This window comes from Aptenodytes patagonicus, chromosome 18 (assembly GCF_965638725.1).
Source record: "Aptenodytes patagonicus chromosome 18, bAptPat1.pri.cur, whole genome shotgun sequence".
In the NCBI taxonomy this organism is placed as follows: Eukaryota; Metazoa; Chordata; class Aves; order Sphenisciformes; family Spheniscidae; genus Aptenodytes; species Aptenodytes patagonicus.
The window spans coordinates 7,648,699-7,670,319 of record NC_134966.1 but is presented as its reverse complement, the minus strand read 5'-3'; the positions used below and the strand labels follow the sequence as shown (position 1 = coordinate 7,670,319).

General features: G+C 62.3%; 1 protein-coding gene across 3 annotated transcripts; it reads right to left on the bottom strand.

The window, feature by feature from the left end:
- Nucleotides 1-237: 237 nt before the first annotated feature.
- LAMC3 (laminin subunit gamma 3) lies at nucleotides 238-21,262 on the bottom strand. 3 transcript variants are annotated; one of them, XR_012996761.1, is made up of 29 exons: nucleotides 20,824-21,202; nucleotides 16,497-16,801; nucleotides 16,174-16,304; nucleotides 15,080-15,246; nucleotides 14,461-14,649; nucleotides 14,163-14,280; nucleotides 13,984-14,082; nucleotides 13,501-13,637; nucleotides 11,841-11,957; nucleotides 11,336-11,534; nucleotides 10,992-11,104; nucleotides 10,509-10,727; nucleotides 8,415-8,603; nucleotides 8,087-8,332; nucleotides 7,588-7,741; nucleotides 7,329-7,471; nucleotides 7,070-7,248; nucleotides 6,840-6,978; nucleotides 6,180-6,385; nucleotides 5,805-5,881; nucleotides 5,374-5,508; nucleotides 4,901-5,045; nucleotides 4,616-4,777; nucleotides 4,173-4,275; nucleotides 3,861-4,060; nucleotides 3,452-3,598; nucleotides 3,149-3,248; nucleotides 1,890-2,485; nucleotides 238-958 (listed from the first exon to the last, which is right to left on the bottom strand). XR_012996761.1 is itself a non-coding variant. In XM_076355426.1 (28 exons), exons 1-28 carry the CDS (start codon nucleotides 21,245-21,247, stop codon nucleotides 2,235-2,237), a joined length of 4,794 nt encoding a protein of 1,597 aa, XP_076211541.1. In that variant the 5' UTR covers nucleotides 21,248-21,262; the 3' UTR covers nucleotides 238-2,234. The 3 variants fall into 3 exon arrangements, 2 of the variants coding, with proteins under 2 accessions (XP_076211541.1, XP_076211540.1); XM_076355426.1 differs by having other exon boundaries at nucleotides 238-2,485; nucleotides 20,824-21,262; XM_076355425.1 differs by having other exon boundaries at nucleotides 238-2,485; nucleotides 4,616-4,774; nucleotides 20,824-21,135.
- Nucleotides 21,263-21,621: the final 359 nt, after the last annotated feature.

The window sequence follows — 21,621 nt, the reverse complement described above, 5'->3', positions numbered from 1 at the left end:
GGCTCCCCGCTCGGGTACCGAGCACTGATTCCGGTGGCAGGTTTGCAAGGTGCCGTTTGGGAGCAACTCCGTGGCGTGATAAAGCACAACCGCTTGCAGGTCGATGCTGGATGAGCCCTGGAGCACGAGCAGCAGAAAAAGGCACCTACTGCAGGACAGACATGACCAAGCTGATGCGTGTCCTGGCCAGGATTTAATGTGGGCGGTTGCACTCAGCCCTCTCACTCCCCCTGCAATTGCAGCTAGACGCCTTTTTTTAAAGACTTCAAGTGGTTTTTAGTAGGAATTGTCAGACAGTTGCCCCATGCCACCCCAGAGCCAGCCGCATTTCAACCCCAGGTGCAGCTACCCTTGCTCTTTGAGAAAGCAGAAAGCGCAGGTACAGCGTGTGCCCCTCCTGTTGCCATGCACTCAGGCGGATGGGCAGCTCTGTATTATATTAAGAATTTTTAATGGATACAGCTCTAGGCAGGTGTCACCAGCTAAAAAAACAGAGTTCCAGGGAGAGCAGGAGGGAGGATGAACGATATCTTCAGCAGCAGGCACAAGGCAGAGGCTTGACATTTCTGTAACAGCAGCAAATTTGTGTGTTGATTGGAGACGTATAACTGTCTTCTCAGGGACATGGTAAGTGGCTGTGGCTCCCTGCCTCTCGGCCAAGCCGAATCATGCTGTGCTCTCACTGCTACACGGTTTTGCTTTTGCAGAGCTGTACTTGGGCAGTGAGAGAGGAGCCCCTGCCATTACATTCCTGCAGTGCTGCAGCTCTGGCACCCCACTCCTTGGGCAGCTTTTGTGCAGAATTAGGAGGAAGATGGGCTTGTTCACAGTAGGAAAATCCTGTGCCCCTTCCAGACCACTGGACCCATCAGAGACGACGCTGGGGGGGATCCGATGTCTATGGCAGCAGTTTTACATATAGCATTACAAAAGACTTGAGTAAACCTGATTTCCAGCACTGTGAGCAGAAGAACACAGGTAAAACAGGTTAAAAAGTGAAGTGGACTCCAGCCTGGGGACTCGTTTCTGGTCTTACGGGAATGACTTCAGCTGCTACCTGGAGTCCCGGCACAGCCAGCGCAGGGTGGGCTGAACAAGGACCTGGCTCTGCTGCCTGCGTGGCCCCACAGACCAGCCCGCACGGGAGCATGGGGTGAACGCACATGCCTTTCCTTTAAAGGCGATACAGCCGCCGACCTCTGCCACCCAGTGGGAGTGACACTGGCAGGAGCTGGCCGTGTCCAGCTGCTCCCAGTTCAGCCCGCACTGGCTGCACAGCCTGGTGCCACCAGCCAGCTCCTCTCCAGTGGGGAGGGTGCACGGGTGCTGATGCGGGGCTGTGGGTGATGCAGCTGCAAGTGTCAGCTCTCCCACCTCCCCGCCCCGCGCACTGCTATGCCACCCAGCCCCTGGGACTGCTGGCAATTGGGCTGGTTTATAGCCAGACCTGGTGACATCCAGTGAGCCAAGCAGAGCTGGGACAGGACACAAAGACCAGAGCTGTGGGCAGTGGCAACCTTGTGCTACCCTGGAGCAGGGGAACAGCAAGAGCAGAGCTGCTCTTACCCTGCAGCAGGCAGAGGATGCCCCACCTGCCTGCTGGGAGCTGGTTAAGGGTCCAGCTTTGCTTGTGCTTGGTCCCAGTTTAGTCCTCCCTGCTGCAAGCTCCCTTCCCCTGGGAAGCAGGCAAGCTGCCTGCCCTCCGGTGAGCAGCTCTCTGCCTGGCTTCACCATGATTCATCTCTGCACCTCTGCGACCACAGCACATGAGCATCGCACTCAGGGTGCAATGTGCAGCAGGACCAGCTTCCAGCATGCATGCAACAGCCTCTCTCATCTCCTGGGGCAGGAGGGACTGGCGGGCGTTACAGCTTTGGTACTTTACGTACTTGATAAGCTGTCCCTCCCCGGTGGTGACAGTTCTTCGTTCACTCTATGGTGAGAGACCAGCCCTGTGATGGCTCCGTCTCCTGCACAGAAATGTCGGTGGACCCTGGTAGCTGGTTGTCCCCCACTCCGAGGACAGAGCTGGGTGGCTGAAGACATGATGCCGCAGAGCGCTCAGGACACTGAGCCTGAACTAATGCAGATAAGGACCTGGGGCGTGATATTTTATGGAGGGCAGTATGAAGAGCAGCGGGAGGGATCGATGCTGGTGAACGCAGGGTGTCCTTCGCTCTGCTGGTCCCTGTGCAGGGGGGCACAGAGGTAACGGGGTGGTGGCCAGAGACCTGTCACTGCCACTTTGAGCAGCCCTCGGGAAGGCTCCGCAAAATGTCCTCAAGGTTCTGCTTGTCAGCCCGGATCTCAGCCAAGTCGCTCTCGAACGCCTGGATCTTCTCCTGCTGCCGCGCTGCCTCCTGCCGCAGCAGGCTGAGCTGGCCAGCCAGGGCACCCGGTGCAGCCAGGCGCAGCCACAGCCGCTCCAGCTGCAGCCGCCCAGCGCTCAGCACCGCATCCACCTGCGTGGCCTGCTCCAGGTTGCCTGGGCAAGGGGAGAGAACATGGATCAGAGGCAGAGAGTCGGGCAGGAGAGGCTCTGACATGCTCCAGGGGCTCAGACCCTCAGCACCAGGCAAAATGGAGGGAGTGGGTGCAGTGGAGCACGGAGGCATTGCGATCGCTTCCCAGCGATCACAGATAAGCAAATAGGACTGTGGCTCCAGGGAGGGCCTTGGAACGTCTCTCTCTTACAGATGGGTGATGATTTCCACCCCTTTGCAAAACTCGGACGCAGGAGTCCTGGAGTGCTCAGAAATGTACCCAGATGATAAAAGCAGGAGGAGCTGGAGCAAAACCAACTAGCAAGAAGGAGCAAACCCAGCCCAGCACCTCCCTTGGCTCCAAAGGGACTGAGCCCTTGACCCAGCCCAGCTCCTGGAGACGCCAAGGGAGATCAGTGTCCCCACAGCAGGCATGAGCATGCACATTCAGCAAGCCCCAATTCATTCTGCACGAGGGCTTTCCTCGAGACATGAGCCCTCAAGAAGCTTTGCTAAGACCCTGAGCAATCTCAGCTGAAGGGCACCCAGCTCAGCCCGGATGGCCAACGAGCAGGAGACTCAGCACCCGCGAGCAGGAGAGCCCCAGATGCCGACAGCCTGGCCATTCCCCAGGAGCCTGCACCCCGCTCCTGCCTGGGTCTCACCTAGGCTGCTCAGCAGGTCGTTCAGGGTCTCGATGTCTGAGATGAGCGAGCCCCGGGCTTCCTGGAGACTTTTTGCCATCTCACTCACCTCTGTCCCCACCTTCCAACACAGACAGACACCCAAATCAGGGACATCATTGACCCATGGCTGGACAGGAGAGGGGAGGGGATCCCAGGAACAGCCCCAGGGGATTCCCTGTACAGCAGAGCCCAAAAGCCTGGTTGCTCCCTATGCTCTGGGCTGTGGGCAAAGTCCATTCCAGGCTCTGGAGTACACAAACTGCCTGAGGGGACCCAACTCACCTGGTGTGCTTCCTCCAGGTCCTCCCTGAGCTTCTTAGCCACATGCTGCTGCCGGGAGAGCTCCCGCCGGGTATCATTGGCATGCGTGGCAAGCTGGCTGGTGTGCTTGCGGGCCTGCTTGCTCTCCTGCAGCAAAGCCTGTGCCTTCTGCGAAAGAATAGAGATGGGGACAGTCACCTGGGGACGTGCAGGGGGACCAGGACTCCCAGGCTGGGGCCCTGGTTGGATGCACCCCGCCAGTCTGCTTGCAGACAAGGGTGGGCTGTGCTGGAGGGGCAGCAGAAGCTGTATTTGGGAGCTCTGTGGCCCTGCCTGCAACAGGCTGGGCTCTGCCTGTGATGGCTGCCAGCCTGGCTGTGCCCCGCAGCACGGCATGAGCTCCCCGCACCCCACATCCCTCTGCTCGGACCTTGGCACTCTCCCCAGAGACTTGCTCAGCCTCCCCAGCCATCCTCCGGGCTGTGGTGGAGATGGACAAGGAGTTTCCCAGCGTCTTCTCTGCCTGTTTAATCTTCCTCTGGGCCTCCACCATCACCCTGTCCCGCACAAGTGTCATCCTCCTGCTCAGGGCAGCCTGGCCCTTCCGATGCCCCAGCACCTTCCTCATGCCTGCGGGGACAACCCGGCTGTCACCGAACTGGCTCTTTCTCCCCTTGGCATCCAGAGCCAGCGTGGTGAGAGACGAGCTGTGGCCGGAGATGCTCTGGCTGGTGCCTTTTACCTTCCAAGCTGGCCAGGAGGGACTCTGCATCAGAGAGCACAGCTTTTCCACGCGAGACGGCTGAGGTGGCCGTGCTGTGGGCAGAGCCAGCCCGGTCCCGCAGCTGGGGAGAGGAGAGCAGGAGTGAGGCTGGGGAGGGGGCAAAGAGCTGCACCCAGCTGGGAAATGTGGGACCCAGCCCGCTCCCACTTGGCAGGCGAGCTCCTTGGGAGATCTGGGAGCCCGAGGGGAGATGTCTCCCAAAGCATTTGCTCCCAACCCCCTGGCTGCAGGCGTGGTCCCTCCAGTTGCTGGAGCAGAGGGGCTGGGACTCACCCACCCCCCTGTGCCCTGGGTGGGAGGCAGGATAGGGATGCAGCCAGCATGCCCACAGCTCTGGCTAGAACAGGGGGCCCCCATCACTTATTTTGCAGGGACACCACATGCAAGCCAGCAGCAATTACCTGCTCGAAGCCACGAGTCCTCTGCAGCTCCTGGCGTAATCTGGCTGCCAGAGCACGGGACGCCTCGATGGCCTGCAGAGCTGATGACTCCTGCACCTCCGCTGCCTGCTCCAGTGCCGCCAGGTCCTGTGCCAGGGCTCCAGCCTGTGCCGGCAGTGCCTGCTGAGGGGTCAGGGGTGCCAAAGGCTCCATGAGAGCATCTCCCAGTCCGGGAGGCAGCGCTGCCCAGTGGATAAAGCTAGGGGTAGGGATGCAAACAGGAGCCTTAGCTTGGACACTGCTCACCTGCCCCAGTGCAGCCACCTGCAGAAGTTTCTCGGCCATGTCTGTGTTTGCCTGCTGCACAGCAGCGAAAGCTCTCCTGGCCTCCACTGCCACCTCCGCCACGCCAGCGCCCAGCTCCTCCTGTGCCCGCTGGATTTCCTCATACCTACGTGGACAGGACACTGCTGTCACCCGGGGACCTCCGGTCCCTCAAAAGATGGAGATGACAGCTTGAGACCTGGCCCCGGACACAGATGTAGGGGGAAATGCTGTGTGAAAGGGCGTGAAACACCCACAGCACGGAGTACCCTGGGTCTCCACTTTGCAACACTGTGGTGCAATGAGTTTGACGGGACTCAGTCATGTCCCTGTGGGGCAGGTGCCAAACCACCATGACTGAATCCTGTAACAGGGACCTGGCCAGAGGCAAGGTGCTGCAGTGCCCTGCCAGCCCCCCCCTTGCTGCCAGCCCCCCATTTCTGCCAGTCCCTCACCCGGCCTCCAGCTCACGCTGCACCTCCTGCGTCGCATTCCCCTCCAGCAGGCTCCGCAGGAGCTCGGAGCTGGTGTTGGAGGCACGCAGCGCTCTCCTGACCACCGCCTCCACCTGCGCCATGGCATCTTTGTGGCTGCAGGGACAAGGGCACCCAGAGAGCTAATATTAGGATCGGCCTCCTGGGAAAGGAGCGGCCATCCCACACACCCAGCCGGGCAGGCAGCCTCCTCTGCCTGTGCATGCCAGGATCAGACAGGGTCAGGCTCACATGGACCCTCTGCAATGGGGACCGCGAAGCCCAGGCTCAGGGCTCCCATGTCTCCATCCATCACTGCCAGCCATGAGCAGAGAGCCGGGAAGGGAAGGAGGGTCCCAGCACAGCGGCTGTCCTGGCTGATACAGCCTGTGGTGCGGGACTTGCAGGTGTACCTCTCGGCCAGCTCCCGCGCCTCCAGCACCCAGCGGCTCCAGTTTGTGGGCTGCCAAGGGATTTCCTGGGGAATCTCCTTGAAATGCAAACAGCAGCAGTGAGACCCCGGTGGGGAGCAGGGAACCCCGGACCCTACCAGCCCAACACCAATGAGAACCTCCCGAAGGGCTGGAGGAGGTTTGCAAACAGGAGCGAGCAAGGGAAATAGCTCCTCTTGACTCAGCTGCAAGGAGGGCTATACCCACGCGGACCCTGGGCTTTCCCACTCACCCGCGGTGCTGGTCACATCCCACCCCACCAGTCCTGCACATCCCACTGCCCTCTAGGATGGCCACCAGACCGCCCAGGAGCCCGGGGCCGGTGGGAGCCCGCACCGTGGTAGCCAGGGTGTCTGCAGCATGCAGAATCTCCCGCTGCGCCGACTGCAGCACGGCCCCGATCTCTGACAGCAGGATGCAGGTCTTGGGGGGTCCGTGGCCGGAGCAGCCGGTGGCCTGGCTGGTGTTGCTGAGACGGCCCTGTGCGGTGCCCAGCGCCCCTGCCAGCCGTCTCACCTGCGCTGAGAGGGCAGCCCGGGCACCTGTGGGCAGCACAAGCAGCTGCTCGTTGCCCACAGAGGTGCTCGGGGCTCCCCACTTGCCTGTGGGGCTGCCCCATGGCTGAGCACCCCCTCTTCTGCCTGCTAATGAAAGGGAAAGAGTCCCTCCCGGGTGCTCAGGAGTGACCCAGGGATGCAGCACCCAAAGGGCACCCCGTGTGCCGATGCTCAGCCCCCAGTAATGCCCATCACCAGCTGCTCCAAAACCTCATGGGTGCAAGTATCCCTACGGTGCTCTGTCCTGCACAAAAAGGCATGGGCCCCCCCAGCTGTCCTCCCCCTCTCGGTCACCCCATCGCCCGTGCTGAGCCCAGCACTGACCTGGGACCTCCTTGCACCCAACCCAGCATGTCACACCACCCTGCGGGAGCAGGGAGTCCCCGGAAGGGTGATGTGGGGCTCCCCCCTAGGTGGAGGGAAGGGGTGTCCCCCATACCTTGCAGGAGGTAAGGGCTGGGCAGCCCGTCTCCCCGGGGCACATCTCCCAGCATGGGGGACTGGTCTGGGCGGGCGTCGCAGCCTGGTTTTTGCAGCCATTCCTCCATCTCCTGCAGCCTGGCCTTCAGCCGGTCGGCCTGCAGGCGAGAAGTGGGGGGAACATGGGGGACGGTGAGGCAGTGCGGGGGCCGGGGCACTGCACCCGCCTCGGCAGGGCACGGGCTGTACCTCGTCCTTCACCAGCCCATAGCAGGCAGGACACTGCTGGCAGCGGGAGCTCAGCGGGTCGGGGAAGAAGTTGGCCTGGCACCGGTCGCACTTGTAGCCCACGAAGCCGGGGCGGCAGAGGCAGGTGCTGTTCTCATGGCACTGTGGGGTGATGGAGCCCAGCGGGGAGCAGTTGCAGGCTGCAACGGTGGCAGAAAGGTGTCACACTGTGGCTGCCAGCCCCGGTTAGGGACCGAGGCGCGGTCCCCATCCCCGTTACCTCGGCAGCCCCTGGCTGAGAAGCCGAAGAAGCCATGGTGGCATTGGTCGCATTGCTTCCCCGCAACGCCCGGCTGGCAGGAGCACTGCCCCGTCAGCGCGTGGCACTCGCTCTCCCGTGACCCTGTCGAGTGGCACTCACAGCTGGCACCGAGAGGTGGAGAGTGATGAGCAAGCAATGGTTGCAAAGAGCAGAGACCAGAGCCGGGGACACAGAGCAACCGCAGTCCCCTCGCAGCCCCACGCCGTGCCCTACATACCTCTTGCACCCCACGGCGGGCTGCAGGCCGTAGTAGCCGGGCTGGCAGAGCCCACAGGCTCTGCCCGTCACGTGTGGGAGGCAGTGGCACTGGCCTGTGCCGGGATCGCAGCCCTCCAGCCCTGGGGCTGAGCCGTCGGGGTTGCAATCACAAGCTATGGGAGACAAAATACTGCTTACACCCCGGCACAGGGCTGGTGGATGGGGCAGCGGGAATGGGGAGCCAGGGCTGAGCCCCTCACAACGTGGAGGGCCACGTCCTCCCCATCAAACAGGGCTCCAAGAGTCTGAACCCCTGCAGACTGGGGTATCTCCAGGGAAGGATGGCAGCAGAGAGAGGGGGCAGAGGCCATTCCTGAGCATTTGAGGCCAACCCGGACCATCCATCAGCCCTTAAACCCGCTGGGCATCCCCCTTCCACCCTCTGCCTCCAGTGCTGGGATGATTTTGGCTGTGGTGGGACCCAAGGGAGCAGGGCCAGCCCTTGGGGCTGTACGTACGTGCACACTTCCCGGCGGGGTCGGGAGCCAGCGCGTCCCCATAGAAGCCTGGCCGACACCTCTCACAGTGCTCGCCCGTCGTGTTGTACAGGCAGCGCAGGCACCGGCCGGACACAGGGTCGCAGTTCCCCACGGCGTTGAGATCCACGTTCTTGTGACACTGGCAGGGGATGCAGGGATGCACGGGGCCCCTCTGCCCCAGGGGGTCCCCAAAAAACCCATCGTCACAGAGCTCACAGCGTTTTCCTGGGGAAGACGAAAAGGTGGGGAGGGTCCGGCTGTGCCAGCGTTGCCTGCAGCTCCCTCGCCTGCCCACCCCAAGCCTCACCTCTCTGCCCTGGGGGGCAGTGGGTGCAGACCACCTCCCCGCTGCCAGGCACCTCGGTGCAGGGCGAGTGGCCGGGGCAGGGGCACGGCTTGCAGTCATCAAAGCGCCCTATGAAGGGGTTGCCGTAAAACCCAGGGCTGCAGCGCTCGCAGGAGGGACCTTCTGTATTGTGCAAGCACTGGCAGTGCCCTGCAAGGAGGAAAACGGAGCTGAGGGTCTGCAAAAACCCAGCCCCGAATAACAGCAGGGACCACGGGAGGGATAGAGAGCCAAGTGCTGAGCGTGGCACACCGTGGGTGCCGAGAGGGATGCGCAGCTCCAGCCAAGGGATCACTCTGGGATTGCACATCCCCAACCAGGACTCAGAACACTTTCCCTCCCTGCCCCGTCCTTGCTCAAGGGAGAAGGTTTTGGAGATGATGCCGGGGCCTCAGTGCCAGCCCCGCGCTCCCCCGCGGCACGGGGACGAGGCGGCGCTGGCGCATGCAGGCAGCACCGTCAATATGCACGGAGTCTGTCGGCGCCTGCGATAATCGACAACACATTTCCCGGCGACGAGGCACGTTGTTTCCAGCCTGTCATGGAAAACACAAGCAGCCAGCCGGCACCCAGTGGAGAGCGAGCGTCTCCTTGTGAGCCGAGCCGGTGAGTCACGGCCTTCCGAAATCAGCTGGGAGGAGGAGGAGGAGGAGGAGGAAGGATGCTCAAGGAACCCCCCCACCTCCAGGCAGATGCTCTGCTTGACTGGAGAGAGAGAAGGAGCCAGGGGGAGGATTTTGCCCCATGATTTGTGGGATGGGGTCATACCAGGCGGCTTGCGCAGGAAGGAACAGGCATTTTTCCATTTTCCCCACATCCAGGCGGAGCCGGACGATGGAAAAGAAAGGAAAAGCAAGTGGCAGGAAGGAGTGGAAAAATAAACGAAAGGAAGCGTGCGGGCTGGCTCGGGCTGGCAGCGCCTGGGCCAGGACATCAAAAGCCTGGCCCCGTCCCTGGGGATTGTGCGGTTGGCGGCGCCAGCTCCGGCTCTGCGAGACGAAGGGCGAGTTTGCAGAGTTCCTGCCGTGTTTCCACTGGCAGGGCAGGGGCACTTGCTGAGCACAACGCCTCTTCCAGCCCGGCCATACACTACTGTCGCTCCTGACCGAGGGGAGCCGGCCAGCGAGGAGCACCAGGGACTCTGTCCGGGTACCAAATGCATCATCTTATTTCCAAGCTCTTTTCAGCGCCGATCAGAGCTGCCGCTTTCTGCAGGGGTGGATGAGGAGCAAGGCAGCATCTCACGAGCCCCTCACGACTCTGATCTGCCTTTCCCTGAGGCTGACAGCAGCAAGGCTGGTGCTGGATTCACACAACCATCTCAAGCTCCAGGGCAGTGGTTTGCAATCCTGCCCCCTTTCCCCAGCCAAAGCCATCCAGACACTTTGCCTGGCAGGAGAGGAGAGAGCCAGCACCCCACGAACCACCCCAGACACAGCCATGCTGCCCTGAAAACTTTGCTTTTGCTTTTTCCTCCCTTCAAGCCACAGTCCCTGCTGCGGTCACGCACCTCTGAGCTGGATCTGGAGGCAGAGCAGGGCTTGGGCTGGCAGCACGACAGCCGGCCCCCTCTGGTGCCTTCCCACACGCCTGGCACCGCTGTATTTTCCTGCTCTTTTACTTGTTTCTCTGCTCAGGTTCACCCCCAGTTTGCAGGCGCCAGGGCTGCGCCCAGTCCTGCTCCGCTCCTCAGGCAGCGATGCTGCCTGTGAGACCCATCCTGACAAAACCCTCTGCCTCGCTCCTGGCCCTGATCCCTGCCTCCCCTGCCCCACTGAGGACCAGCACCTTTCCTTTCTCCTCCTTTAAGATCATAAAGTACCATGAAAGATGCCCCTCTTATAAATTACCACCGTTATTGCAGTTTGCTAATTATCTCTGTCTCTGCGGTTATGAACCCAGTCCCTATAACCAGCCAAGCAATTCAGCTTGCAAGTTTGGGGTACCGCAACCTCACGGATGGTTTCCAGCATTGCTCAGAAACAAGCAAAGACATGAAATTTGTCACCCGTGCACGCAGCGATGGGCTGAGTGGAGGGGCCGGAGGGTGCGCACCTGTGAGGGGGTGGCAGTCCCCGTGCTGGTTGCAGGCGCAGGGCACGCAGCTGATGAAGGGGCTGCCGAAGGGGATCTCCCGCTTGAAGCCGGGCGCGCAGGACTGGCAGAACTGCCCGGCGTAGCCCAGAGGACACGTGCACTCCTCCACCCAGCCTGCCTGCGCCCCTGGCCCAGGGCGAGCGGACGTGAGCTGGACCTCGCTGAGGGACAGCCTGCCTGCGAGAGGAGAGAGCAGCGTGAGAATGGGATGGCACGTCCCCCGGCCCTGCTCTCTCCATCCTGCCTGGAAATGCTCCAGACAGGCGTAAAAGACCCCAAAATACCTCCTAGAGAGCCCAGGGGTGTTCACAGAGAGGAGCAAGCCCCTGCACCAACACACCCTCTGCAATGCCTCTTGTCCCTGAGAGCCTGATGCTGCTTCGATGTCCCCAGCCCCATCCCAGCTTGGTCCCCATGGGGATGTTGCATGGAGCCACCCACCTTGCACAGGGCCACGGCTCATGCGGAGGCGGAGGCCAGTCAGGTTGGAGAGCAGGCGCTGGAAGCTGAAGGCTGACAGCGAAGGCTCCGCACCCTCCTCTGCCTCGTGCAGCCTGTTGGAGAAGGAGCGTGGGAGGAAGGACAGGGCCAGCCTGACAGCCACACGCCGCAGCACAGCTCAGCTCCCCGACTGGGACCCGGGCGCAGCAGTGGGGGCACAGTTAAATCCCCGAGGGGGGGCAGGGAGCGGGGCTGAACCCCACAGCACAGGGCAGCCCAGGCAAGATCAGACACGCTGTGTCCCAACGCCCAGCTGAGGTTCCCCAAAATGCCGTGACGGGTACCTGAAGGTGACAGCCTGCTTTCCATGCTGGGGCTGGCTCTCGCTGCTGGACATGGTGATCTCCATCCCCTCGCCCTCCAGCACCAGCTGGACCCGGAGCAGGGGCACCCCGGTCTCCATCCCCGTCCCGTTCCCCTCTGCTCCCAGCAGCAGAGACAGGAGCTGCCCATAACTGAGACGCTGGTTCTGCAGAAACTTCTCTGCAAGGAGAAAGAGAAGGAAAGTCTGTAGGACATGGATGCACCAACTCTGCTGGGGATCCCAGCACGGTCCTGTTCCCACCAGCATCACCAGGAGCCACGGTCACTCTCCTAGAGCAGGGCTAGCTCCAACCTGCCCTCCCAGGGTCCCGGTCCACCGCTCCAATCCCCCCCACTGCCTTGTGTTATTGAAACACGCTCAGCTCTGGGATGGAGCCCAGCGCCTCATGCGGTGGGATGTCCCACGGGAGCACCAGGGGGTCCCCATGGCAGAGCAGGACCCCAGGGATGCGGCACGCATGATACCTGGTGCAAGAAAATCCACCGGCTCCTCTCCGTCCCACTCGGTGACAATCTCTCCATCAGCCCAATGCAGAGGCAGGTCCACGGTGCCCGGAGCTGTGGCAGCCCAGCCCTCCAGCCCTGCGTGATGGCACCACAGTGGTGCACAGGTGAAGAGAGCAGCGAGTCCCCGCCAGCCCAGCACCAGCTGGGTGCTGCTTTCAGGGGCTCTATCCCTCCTCCCGAGACTCTCCAGGGTCTTGTAAGGGGCCAGCACTTTGTAACACCCTGCTCCGCTTGGGCTCTGCGCTCTCACGCACCAGAGAGTGGCCCTAGCCATGCCCCCCGTCTGTTTATTTTCTTAGATTTGGAGGAAATTGTTATCTTTAAACTTTTGCCCCCCTGCCTGTGCTGCAGTTCCTGTGGGCTGGAAAGTACAGGAAGCTCAGGGAGAGACAGGGCGTAATTGCATTAAGTTGGTTTCCTTCGGAAATCAGTTAAACTCCCCCTCCGCTCCCCAGGGTTAGTTATTTCTTCCAGCCCTGGGCACCCACAGCACGAACACTTGGAAATCTCTCCCCGGCTATCGAGTGGGCTGCCCTCGATTATCAAATCATTCCAAATTTGGACCCTTTCACCCAGCACGGGAAACTTCCAGCTGATCCAGCTCAGCTGCAGACTGGGGAGTGCTTTGGGGAGCGGGGCTGTAGGAGGGCTGGTGGCTGCGCCCTGCCCCACGCTGCCTGGCAGCACTGAGCCTCTTGCAACCCAGCCCAGGGCTCTGCCAAATCCGTCCCTAAAGGAGCAGCCCCAAATTGTCTGCATGAAGGGTGGAAAAAAGACACGGTCTGAAGCCTGGCTCTGTTTCAAGGCCATGGAAGACATGAGAGCAGTGCAGCAATTGGCAGCTTGGTTTAAAGGCAATCAGGATAAACCCGCGCCTGGCGTGTTCACCTCCATCTGCTTGCTGGCATGTGCATCTTGTCCAGGTACAGGCAAGGCAGAGAGCCGGGCTGCCCGTGACGGGTGCCCGTACCCTGCCGGGGTGCAGATGGGGGTCCCAGTGAGCAGGGGCTGCAGCAGGGGCCGTGGTGTGCCCGCAGCGGGGGCTGCACGCGTTGGGCTGTGCGGCAGATGGCAGGGTTTCCCCAAACATCCCGCACACATCCAGCCCTGCCACGCACAGCCCTGGCTGCAGCTGGGCAAGAGCATCCCATCCCGCTCCCCCGGCCCCCATCTGCGCTGCCCCGTCCCAGCCAAGGATGGGGAGAGAAGGGAACAAGGAGGAAAGTTCCCACCAGGCTCCATCCTTTTAGTTTTTATCTTTCTGAGCTGATTTTTAGTGCTCCTGCAGTCCCTGGTGTGGTGGGATGGCCATGCCTGGCCCCGCAGCCCTCCCTGAGCCATGCACAGCCCCAGGAGCAGGTCGGCATGGAGGGATGCCACGGGGAGCCAGCGAGAGCCCGTCCCCACGGAGCTGGGGGCAAAAGCAGAGGTTTAACAGCAAAATAGGGGTGAGCCAGAGAAATCACCCTCAGCCATCACCACCAGTCAACCCCAAAGGGGGATGCTCAGCCCCAGAGCAGGGTGCTCAGCCCCAGCTTTCCCAAACTGCTGGAGTTTTTTGGCTTGACTTGGCGCAGCTGTGCCCTCCGTTTCACCTGGGGCTGGGGGGTTGTGGTACCTTGGCTGAAGTCGGAGCGGACGTGGGTCACCTCGTAGCTGTCTGCCGCCGTGCAGGCAGTGGAGTGGCCGTAGCAGAAGCAGCTGGTGCAGCCGGCAGGGTTGTGGGGCTGCAGGTTAAACCAGCCCGGCTGGCACCTGGACATGGGGAGGAAACAGGAGCACAGGGCATGGGGCAGGCAGAGCCATGGGGGACCACAGCAGCATCCCAGGGGGGACACCGGTGGCAGCTCTGAGTGAGCCCAGTCCCAGTGGTCCAGAGGGATGCAGCCCCACGGCCTCGCCAGCCAGCCAGGGCCTCTGCAGGGAGCAACCTCGCAGGATTCCCATGGCAAAGCCCCTGTGAGGGGTCACGTGTAGGGGCTGGGGAAGCAGTAATGCCCCACGGGAGTGAAGACACTTGCCCTGCACCAACCATCAAGCCCTGGCATTGATCCCAGCCTGGAAAGGGGCTGAGGTCTCATCCCCATCCCGCAGGGTTTACCTGTTGCACAAGTGCCCCTCCACCCTCTCCTTGCAGGTGCAATGCCCCGTGTTGGGGTCGCAGGTGCCCACACTGCCCACGGGGTCACAGGCGCAGGGTCTGCAAGGGGCGAGACAAAGGTGCGAGGTGAGCCCCAGTCCCATCCCGCTGCTCCTGCCTGGGGCCAGGCTCCTCCTCACCTGCAGCCGCCTTCGCTGAGGCTGTGGTAGCCGTCCTTGCAGCGCTCACACTTCCAGCCCGTGACATTGGCTTTGCAGAGGCAGGTCCCCGAGCTGTCGCACTGGGGCTGCAGGGAGCCTGCGGGGACCCCGGCCAGCCCTGGTTGAGTCCCAGCTCAACCCCAGCCGGGGAGAGACACAGGGGGGAGATGGGGAGACCCCGGGTGAGGGAGGACCGACCAAAACCATCCTTCCCAGCCGAGCCCCAGCTAGGGCAGGGGTTTTGCACCGGACCCTAGCTCAGCGCAGCCCCACGCACCTGCGGGGTGGCAATGGCAGGGCTGGCAGGCTGCCTGCTGCTCCCAGCGGTAGTGGTTCTGCCGGCAGCGCTCGCAGTGGGGCCCAGCCGTGTTGTCGCGGCAGTTACGGCAGTGGCCCCCGTGCCCGCTGCGGCGGTACAGCTCCCGGTCATAGAAGCACTCGTCTGAGCGGCCGCTGCAGTTGCAAGCTGGGGAGGGGGCAGGAAGGGTGGTCGGCTGCAGCTCAGTGGTACCCGGGAGGCACAGGGCTCACCCAGGGGTTAAAGCAACCTCCTGGGGGAGCTGGATGAACCAAAGGGGCTGCTTGGCTCAGCAGCGCGAGCTTTTGGCAATGCCTCTGCCATTGGGAGCGGAGGTGGGTGCAGCACCGTGCACGGAGCAGACGGCTGCACTCATGGGGTAAGGAAATGTTGGGGGATCCTCAGGTTGATGCTGTGAAGGGCGGCCCTGGGATGTAAATCCTCCCTCCCTGCCCGGAGCAGCCTTGCAAAATGGAGCAGGCACTTTCTACCCATGCAGGAAGGGCAGGAGCTGCTGGATGAGCCAATGCAGCACCAGCGCAGCCCATCGGGGCTGGCTGCAGACCGTGACCATGGAGCCAGCCCAGGTGATACTCACAGAGACACTCATTGGCAGCTTCCGCAGTGCCACGAGCCCAGGGCCGGTCCTGGTAGAAGGGCTGGCAGTGCTCGCAGTCGGTGCCAGCCGTGTTGTGCTGGCACACACAGACCAGCCGCCCAGCCTCGTCCGGCGCGCACTCGCTGGCGTGGCCGTTGCATTTGCACCTGCAGCAAGACCCCAGCGTGCGGACGAGCCGCTCTGAGCACCGGCGTGGGCAGCAGCCGGCAGCGGGACGGTGCCCAGGCTGTGCAGCGTGCGGCCCTTCTGCTAGGCCTGGGGTGGCCGTGGGGCGAGGAGTGGGGCAGAAAGCAGCTCAGGCTGTGCCGGCGTCGAGGCCGCCCGCTGTGTCCCCGAGGCACTCCTGGCCTGACAAGCTGGGAGGTCACACGCTGAGGGTGGCCCGTGCGAGATGCTAACCAGCTCCAGCTGCTGGGGCCCGGGGGGGTGAGATGACAGCGACAGGGGCTGCCGGCCGACCGGGAGCAGCCCCGGCCCTGCTGCCTAGGGGAGGCAGCTCTCGCCGGGATGGAGAGATTGCCCACTCCCCCCAGCCCGGGAAGGGCACACGCAGCACAGCCCACGGGCAGCACTGAGTGGGTGCCACTGACGTCTCTGTCCCACATGAGCTCCCCCATCCCACCGGCAGCTGCTCTGGCTCCTCGGGCCGTGGCCATGCCGACTCCAAGCTCCTCCACCAACCTCTGTGGCCTCGGGACATCTCTCTGCTGGCACCCCGGGATCCCTCTTTTGCTGTGCCCAGCGACCAGCCAGGGTCACAGGAGGAGCAACACGAGCCCCACTGCCATTAAAAGCCATGGGGCTGGGAGGGGGCAAAGCAAATACAGCTAGTAGCAAATGGAGAGGGCGTGTGGGGAAAAGACCTCCTTTGTGTACAACTCAAAGGGTTCCAGGTTTCATCACCTATCTCTGCACTGCCAGCTCCAGTTTACAGATGGAGGAAGCCACATCTGAGCAGTTTGCCCCAAAACCGCAATTCAAACAAGACCGAGGTGGGGAGCAGCTGCCACAGCCCCACGGCCCCAGAAAGGTCTCCCCCCTCCTGCCCCCACCCTGGCCTGGCTGCCCCTCACCTGCCGCCGACAGAGAAGTCAGAGATGGCGTAGTAGTACGACTGCAGCACCTTGGGGTCCTTGAAGATGTCGTCCCCGAACGTGTTGAGCCGGTTCAAGGAGATGAGCAGGTCGGTGACGGTCACCCACTCCTGCAGGGGACATGGGGAAGGCGCCTTGGTGAGGGGTCTGGGCCACCAGCTCCCCACCCCGACTGGGATGCATCCTGCCCCGTTTCATGTGGGGGTGCAGGGCATCACAGGCACTTTTACCCGGGGTGGCTGCATTAGTGCACCCAGTCCTGGGGGACCATGCACCCACCCCACCTCCCGCCCTCACGGCACCTGCAGCGCGGGGCTCCCGTCGAAATTGTAGGCGCTGGGCCGTCCCTCGAGGGTGGAGAAGGCCACGTTGCCCCCGCTCAGTGGGGAGATGTCGCTGAATTCGTCGGTGCAGAAGGCCACTTGCTCATCCTCCCCCGGCCGCAGGTAGTGCCGCTGCCTCTTCCCATAGGTCTTCTCGCAGGACGCGCTGTAGTACTGGAAGGGCACCCAGGGCCCCTCGGCACGGCTGCGCTTGTAGATGGCGAAACTCTCGGGGCGACTGGTGTGAAACTTCAGCCGTACGTAGGTGATCTCGTAGGCTTTGCCTGGGGACAGACCCGCCACGCTGTCACCCTCTCCTGGTTGCCCAGTGGGCATCACAGCCTGCGCCAGGGCTAAAATTATCCCGGTGCCCTGTCCTGCACGGCTGTCAGCATCCCCCTGCTCCCCCCGTGGGCACCGTCCCTCTCTCCCCACCACAGCTAAAAGAGGAGCGTTCTCACGCAAAGCAGAAATCACCGTCCAGCTGCCCTTAACCAGCTCCACCTTGCTGCAGCCCAAACCCCATCAGCCCCAAACTGGCTCTCGCCCCAGTGCAGCCACCCACCCATTGCATGGATGCACCAGGCGGGTTGCACGGGTGAGGAGCCGCTGCAAAGCCAGGCTCTAACCAGCAGCCGGGGGGAAGAGTCAGGCCCACGGCACTGAGCAGCATCCTGGGGGCAGCGGTGCCACAGGGGTGGGGAGGTGGAAAGGGTCAAGGCCGGTCCCTTCCAAGGGAGCCGCGTGCCAGGATCCGGCATCGCTGCCATCTTTGCCGGGACGAAGACAAAGAGAGGCCACCAATCCCCCGGGGGCGACCGGCGCAGCTCTCAAAGTGCTTGAAAGAATTAGCAAAAAGGGCAAAAGAAAACACCAAAGTGAACATCAGAACTGCTTAATTGCCAGAGATGAAGGACCAGCTCAAAGACTGGATTGCTCCATAACAGCACTGCTCCTGACAGCGCTAAACAATTAGCTGCAAGGTTTTGGCTTTATTTGAAAAGATAATGAGTTGGGAATGTTAGAGGGGTTATTCCGGGACTAGGAAAACAAGCCTTTAATTGGGCCCATATGAATACTGTCGCATATGTGCTGCGACTTTGCTGCGGGGGAGCAGAGGCAGCCCGGCTACCAGCGCTGGGAAAAGCAGCTGCCTCCCATCAGGGATGCAGCGAGCACCCGGCCGAGCACCCGGGGGGGGGGGGGGGGGGACAGACCCGCTTGCAGCCCACCCGGAGGTGACGAGGGCCAAGAAGGGGCTGCAACCGGGCTGTCCCACCGCCACCGCGCTCCCCTGTGCCTCTCCCCAAATTCACCTCCCTCTGGGACCCCTCCAGGCTGTCGACAGCGGGGTTGCCCCTGCCCTGCACCCCGCAGCGGGGGGGACGCCCGGCGGGCTCCGGTTCCCAGGCAGCACGGTCCCAGGGGGGACGTCTACCAAAACAGCAAGGTCGGGGCCGTTGCCTCCCGGAGCAGTTTCCTCTGGGAGAGGAAGGGAGCTCAGCGCTGTGTCAATAAACAGCTCCTGCCCCAAGCGGCCCTGCGCGAGGGGAGTGGGTGGCTGGGCTGGGGGAGCCCGAGTGGTGCCTCCAGCTGGGATGGAAGAGACTTGCTGCTGTGGGGAATCATCCCGAGGGAGCGCGTGTTTTTCCCAGACAGGCCTTTTAGTGAGCCAAATTCTGCTTAGAAAAAAAAAAATCCAGAAAATAACCCGGGCTGGTTGTCTCCCCTTTCCTGCTCGGGACGGTGTGATGTGTCCCAAATCTGGGTGTGTCGTGGGATGGGGACACCGGGTGGGTGTGCAGGCAGCTGAGGGTGACGGCACCAAGACCCCTGGGATGCTCTCCCAGCTGTGCTGTCCTCCAAACAAAGTGTTCACCCGCCTCCCGCAGAGCCCAAGCTGCAGCTCATACCGCGCCGGGGGCTCCAGGCGAAGGAGTTTGGAGAGGAGAGAGGAGCGTGCGGGACGGTCACATCACCTACGTGTCCACAGCTGCCTCTGTTCCCCCCAAACCTCAGCTCCAGGAGCCTGCTGCAGGCTCACATCCCACAGGAAAAATCAGAGTCAGAGTCACAGATGCAGATACCGCCTGATCTGGACACTCTGACATGAGGCACGGGCATTCAGAGAGCTACCCGAGGAGCCCCGGTGCCTGTTGCCTTTGCAAGCCCCTGGATATTCTGGATTCCTCCCTGATGTCTGACAGGGTAAATGCAATGGCCACGGGCGCTCAGGATTATCGATCCGCTCCGAGTCCGATGCACTGTAACGGCATGGCTGAAACCTCACAGAGGAGAGAGATTTAAAGGAAGATAATCTAATTAACGCCAATCAATAGCATGCAGGTAAACACAGGTCTTGTCCAACTCATTCGATATCTTATTTAAGAAGCTCCCCAGGTAACCACGCTGGGGAACCCACAAGACGTCTGACTCGGGGCTGAGCAAGACGAGCAGGCTGGCAGGGATGCACTACGTGGGTTAAAAAACCCAATTACTCGGTGGAGCTCATGAGCGAGGACTCGTCCTGGGCCATGTCCCGGGGGGCTGCAGGGGCTGGTTGGGCTTTTCCTCCATAACCCAACTGAAAGCATTAAGGTAGCAATAAAAAGGTCTGCAGCTGGGACAAGAACAGGGCCCAGTGGCTATGAGAAAGGTCAGACGGCAATGCGCCGGGCACCAAAATGGCACTTTTTAGCATGGCAAGAGATACGAGCCATGCAGGAACAAGGGTACATTTGCAGAGGGATGCTCCGGCTCAGGAAGGGATGCAGGGACGGGGGGTGAAGATGAGCTTGGTGCAATGTTATGGCCTTGGATGTGTTAATGGGAGACAGACACAAGCAGGGCGGTCACAGGGGCTGGACAAGACTCCACTGGAAACCCGAGCGCGGGGTCCAGCAGGGTCTGCAAAGGAGCTGGGGAAGAGCCAGGAGAAAGGCAGAAACTGGGAAGAAGGCTCAGGGAGCTTGGGCTGGGGCAAGGGGCTGCTGCACACATCAGCTTGCTGGGAGCCCACACATATCCATGTGCTGAGTCGGGACCGGTGGCCACAAACTCGCCTGGCCATCCCGGAGGCGGTCACCAGCTTCCCGTGCCAGAGGCTAAAAGGAAGAAAATCCAGGCTGGAAGTCACCTGCAGCAGGCGGGGACCGGCCACCGGGGGAACCGGCAGCAGTTTGTTCAGCCATGCAGGTTGCATTCAGGTTGTCTACGCTCCAGGTCAAACACGAAGGAATTTGGGGCGATCTGACAGCCTGCGTTAGATGGGCGAGGGGCCGGCAGGAGCGGGAGCAGGGAGTGGGGCTGGCAGGCTCCCCCGGCATCGCTTTCTCATGCCCGGCGGGGAGCCCAGGATGAGGACCAGATGTCCACCCGCTCACAGGAGGCTGGGAAAGCAGTGACCTCCACCCAGCCGGGCAGCTCCTGCGTCCCCGCCGGGGCACGCACAGACCCTCCACCGTCACCCTGACTCCAGCTGCTGGGTCAGCCACCAGCACAGCTCTGTGCCACACTGGCACTCGGCTGTCCCCTTACTGGCTCCAACTGCAGCCCTTCCGCATGCAGATGGCAGGAGACAGCACAGAATGGAGATTTTACAGTGCTGCTCAATAGCCAGGGTAGTTTAGATGGCAGGAAAATGTTAAAAATCCTTTTTAAAATGCCAGGCATGCCCATGGGTTTAAGTACTCTCCAAACGGGCGGCTTGCACAATATTTAAAACGTAGAGGGTTGGATCCTAGCTGGGGAAGCCCGCAGGGCTGCACGGTGTGTGCAGAGCTCTGCCCCCCCCCCCCCCCCGAGATGTAATGGGCATCCTCAGCAATGCGCAGGGGCGAAAGGGCACGGGCTTGGCACCCACAGTGCTCACCCCAGTGGCAAGGCTCTCGCGGGGGGGTCTGTGCCTCCCCTCCGCCTGCCTCCTGCTCTGCAAACTTGCATAATCAGTAAAAAGCAGCCTTGGGGGAGCGGGAGAGCAGACACCCCAGGCATGGCTGACTGGGAAGTGGCACAGGCGGGCGCAGCCACCGGCATCCTCACCCCACAAGGGACCGGGGTTCGGCTGGTGGACGGGGCAGACTCTCCTCAGGTCTTTTCAGTGATCTAGCCGCAGCGCTTCGCAGAGGACATCTCTCTCCTTGCACCCTCTAAAAGCCCTGGGGAGGGGTCCTGCCTTTAACCCAAAAGCAGCACCAAGAAGTGCAGGGTGCAGGAGCATCCATCCCCCCAGCCACGCACCCAGGTCTCGATGCACCCACCGCTGGTTTCCCTCGCCGGCACCGCGGGGGCTCCCGCTGGCACTTACCCAGGTGGAGGGTGATGTTGACGGAGTTGGGGTGCTGGATGCCGAAGGCCATGGACTGGCTCTGCCACCAGGTGCTCTCCTCCTGGCTGTGGAAGTCGGTGAGGAAGGAGGCGTTGTGGTGGTGCCAGGGGTCAGCGGCATCGCAGCGGTGGCACAGGGCGCTGGCGTGGCGGGCACCCATCTGCAAGCAGTAGTCCTCGGGGGGTGAACCGCACGTGTTGGTGGCCTGGGCGGCCCGGCCAAAGGCAGCGTTCTCGAAGACGGGCATGCAGCGGCGGGGCTGGCCCCGGGGGTCCTGGCAGGCGGGTGAGCCCCTTGCCCCCAGCCCCAGCCCCAGCCCCAGCAGGGCCAGCAGGCAGAGCCCGGGCGGCCGTGCCATGCCGGGGCTCGCCTGATCGGACTCTGAGCCTCCTCCAGATGGCATGGCGGGAGCAGGCGGGACGGGATGGGATGGGACAGGATAGGATGGGACAGGACGGGATGGGACGGGTCCCCCTGCCCGGCACCTCCTCTCGCTCCGAGGTCCATCTTGTGGAAGCTGCTGGGAGTGTCGAAAGCTTCGTGTACGAGCCCGGGCTACGGGGTTTGGGCTTCCCCCAGGCCACCCTGGTCCCCAGGCCGCGGGGCCGGGCAGGACGGGACCCCTCCGGCGGGATGCACCCCAGCCCTGTCACTTTGGGGAGGGGCGGGGTTTGCACCTCTGGCTGCACGGATGGAGCTGAGCTCCTCCATTTCTCAGCCGCGGGGATGAGCTTGTGGTGATTCATGCCCCACATGTGGGTTTTTCCTTAAGTTGGT

Excerpts from the sequence above, each read along its gene's own strand:
- LAMC3 (XM_076355426.1), bottom strand. The coding sequence starts at position 21,247 with ATGCCATCTGGAGGAGGCTCAGAGTCCGATCAGGCGAGCCCCGGCATG. Across the intron at positions 7,472-7,587 it reads CCCGCCGTGGGGTGCAAGAG|CTGTGAGTGCCACTCGACAG; the intron begins GTATGTAGGGCA and ends TCTCGGTGCCAG. Across the intron at positions 4,276-4,615 it reads GGACTCGTGGCTTCGAGCAG|CTGCGGGACCGGGCTGGCTC; the intron begins GTAATTGCTGCT and ends TCCTCTCCCCAG.